This window comes from Nansenia antarctica (assembly GCF_963989245.1).
Source record: "Nansenia antarctica genome assembly, chromosome: 9".
Lineage (NCBI taxonomy): Eukaryota > Metazoa > Chordata > Actinopteri > Argentiniformes > Microstomatidae > Nansenia > Nansenia antarctica.
The window spans coordinates 38,979,286-38,981,785 of NC_137679.1; the positions used below are offsets into that span (position 1 = coordinate 38,979,286).

The 2,500-nt window shown below is 55.2% G+C and overlaps 1 protein-coding gene across 1 annotated transcript in view; it reads left to right on the forward strand.

Moving 5' to 3' along the window:
- The window catches only part of LOC308165618 (SH3 and multiple ankyrin repeat domains protein 2-like), a gene marked incomplete at both ends in the record, with an annotated part of 89,803 nt that overhangs the window by 4,801 nt on the left and 82,502 nt on the right, over positions 1–2,500 (forward strand). The window contains one exon of the mRNA XM_080539767.1: positions 1,879–2,082. Within this exon, the coding sequence (XP_080395893.1) occupies positions 1,879–2,082 (204 nt within the window). The remainder of the gene's footprint in view (positions 1–1,878; positions 2,083–2,500) is intronic.

The window sequence follows — 2,500 nt, forward strand, 5'->3', positions numbered from 1 at the left end:
TTGATCCTCTGGCCTTTATCACAGACGCAGGTCTGCTATCACCAGCTGAGCAGCAGATATGGAGGTAAACACACACACACACACACACACACGCACACACACACACACACACACACACACACACACACACGCGCAGGCACGAACGCACGTGCACACACACACACACACACACACACACACACCACACACATCCGCACACAGACACACCCACACACTCTCACCAAACTCACCAAACACAGACACACGCACACACACACACACACACACACACATCCGCACACAGACACACACACACACACACACACACTCTGAACGTCGTTGCCCGTAACCGGTAATCCTGTCTGATTCGTGTGGGACGGTGGTGCTTTACTGTGTGTATTTATTCAGCTCCGGGGTAATCTGCCTCCGTGCTCGGCTGTGTGTGCTCTGTGTGCTGTGTGTGTGTGCTGTGTGTGCTGTGTGTGCTGTGTGTGCTGTGTGTGCTGTGTGTGCTGTGTGTGTGTGTGCTGTTAGTCACGCCGCGGCTAACGCTAATGCTAGGGCTCAGAGCGCCCGTATGGAACACCGCCGCGCTCACCGCCACAGTGAACACCAGAACGTTCTGTCTGGAAAAAAACAATACGTGACTAATAAAGCTTCCCTGAGCTGCCTCCCATCCTCCGTGTCGGGCGGTGAGCTGCCCATGTTACTGGTCCCCTCGGCGGCTCCCAGAATGCCGTCTGAGTCATGATGTCACAGAGGTTAGCCGTTCCGGAAGAGGCCACGTTTGTTTCCAGGGCAACAATAAATGGAATCAAAACTAATTTATTTCATCGTCGGTCACGTACATCGCACACAGCCGCATCTGATGGAGCCAAATGCTTCGGTATCTTGCTCCTCGATCAACAACAACTCAACGATAATCAACAAGTCAACAATGCCGTATCATATAGTCATAATACAACACTGACAGTAGTAGTTCATCAGGGTGTAGTGTCAGTAGCAGCAGTAATGACTGTAGTAATAATAATAATGATAGTAGTAATGAAATGTCAAGAGTATGTAGCAATTGCAGCAACCATTGACGGTAAAGGTGCAATGATAAGTAATTACAATAATGGTCCGATAATTGTCCAATATCATTCCCATCATCATCAACAACAACAACAGCCGCAGCACCAGCTGGGGTTCGTTACTATGGAGAGGGTGAGGGGGGGTCATCGTCACTAGGGATGACGGGGGGGGGGGCGGGCGGGAGTGTGTGCTCTTAACGAGGGTCTGTGCGTGTATCCCTGTGCCTGGTCACCACTGTCACTGTGCTGCTTTTAAGCCATTTTCTCTCTGACCTCCCTCCCCCTTCACCTCCCTCCCTCTCTCCCTACCTCCCTCCTCTCCCTATCTCCTCCCTCCCTCTTTCCAACACCCTCTTATCCTCCTCCTCTCCCCCCCCTCTTTATCTCCCCCCCTCGCTCTATCTCCCTTCTTCTTATCTCCCCTGCCCTCTATCTCCCCCTCTCTCTATCTCCCCCTCCCTCTACCTCCACCCTCTTTTTCTCCCTCTCCCTATCTCCCCCTCCTTCCCCTTCACTGTTGCCTCCCCATTTCTAACACCCTCCCTTTCCTCCTCTGACTCCTCCATCTCCTTATCTCCCCCTCCCTCTACCTCCCCCCCTCCCTCCCCCATCTCCTTATGTCTCCCCCTCCCTCTACCTCCCCCCCTCCCTCCCCCATATCCTTATCTCCCCCTCCCTCCCTCTACTCCCCCATCCCCCCCCACCCTCTACCCTCCCACTCCCCCCCTCTCTCATCCCCCCCTCCCACCCTCATCTCCTTATCCCCCCTCCCTCTTCCCTCCCTCTCTCCCCTCCCCCTCCCTCCCCCCCACCCTCCTCCCTCCAGAAATGCATGCGGTTCAACCCAGACGCCTCTGTGTGGGTGGCCAAGCAGCGCGTCCTGTGCACGCTGAGCCAGAGCCTGAAGGACGTGCTGAACTACGGCCTCTTCCAGCCCGCAGCCGACGGAAGGGACGGAAAGTTCCTGGACGAGGAGCGCCTGCTGAAGGAGTACCCCCAGCCAATCAGCAAGGGCGTCCCGTCCCTGGAGGTAAGGGTTACCGTTGGGCGGATTTTAGACCGTCGAGTGTCAGTTGAGAAATGGCGAAATGCGGTGCCGTGACTCGACTCGACACCACGTGACATCACAGGCAGAGAGGGCGGGTTCATTAATCAACGGAGGGGGCCGATCGATAAAGACTCCGGGTCACACACACACAAACACACACACACACACTCACACACACACCTCACACACACCTCACACACACCTCACACACACACACACACACACACACACACACACACACATACACAGGGGAGGTCACCCCTGATTCTAGAGAGGCGGTGTTCCCTCTTTCCCTCTTTGTCCTGTTTAACAGTCTCCCCCCAGACTGGACTGGTGTGACACCACATATATCACACACCCTCTGACCCACAGTGTCCCCCAGGGGAGGCAGGGGGAGGTA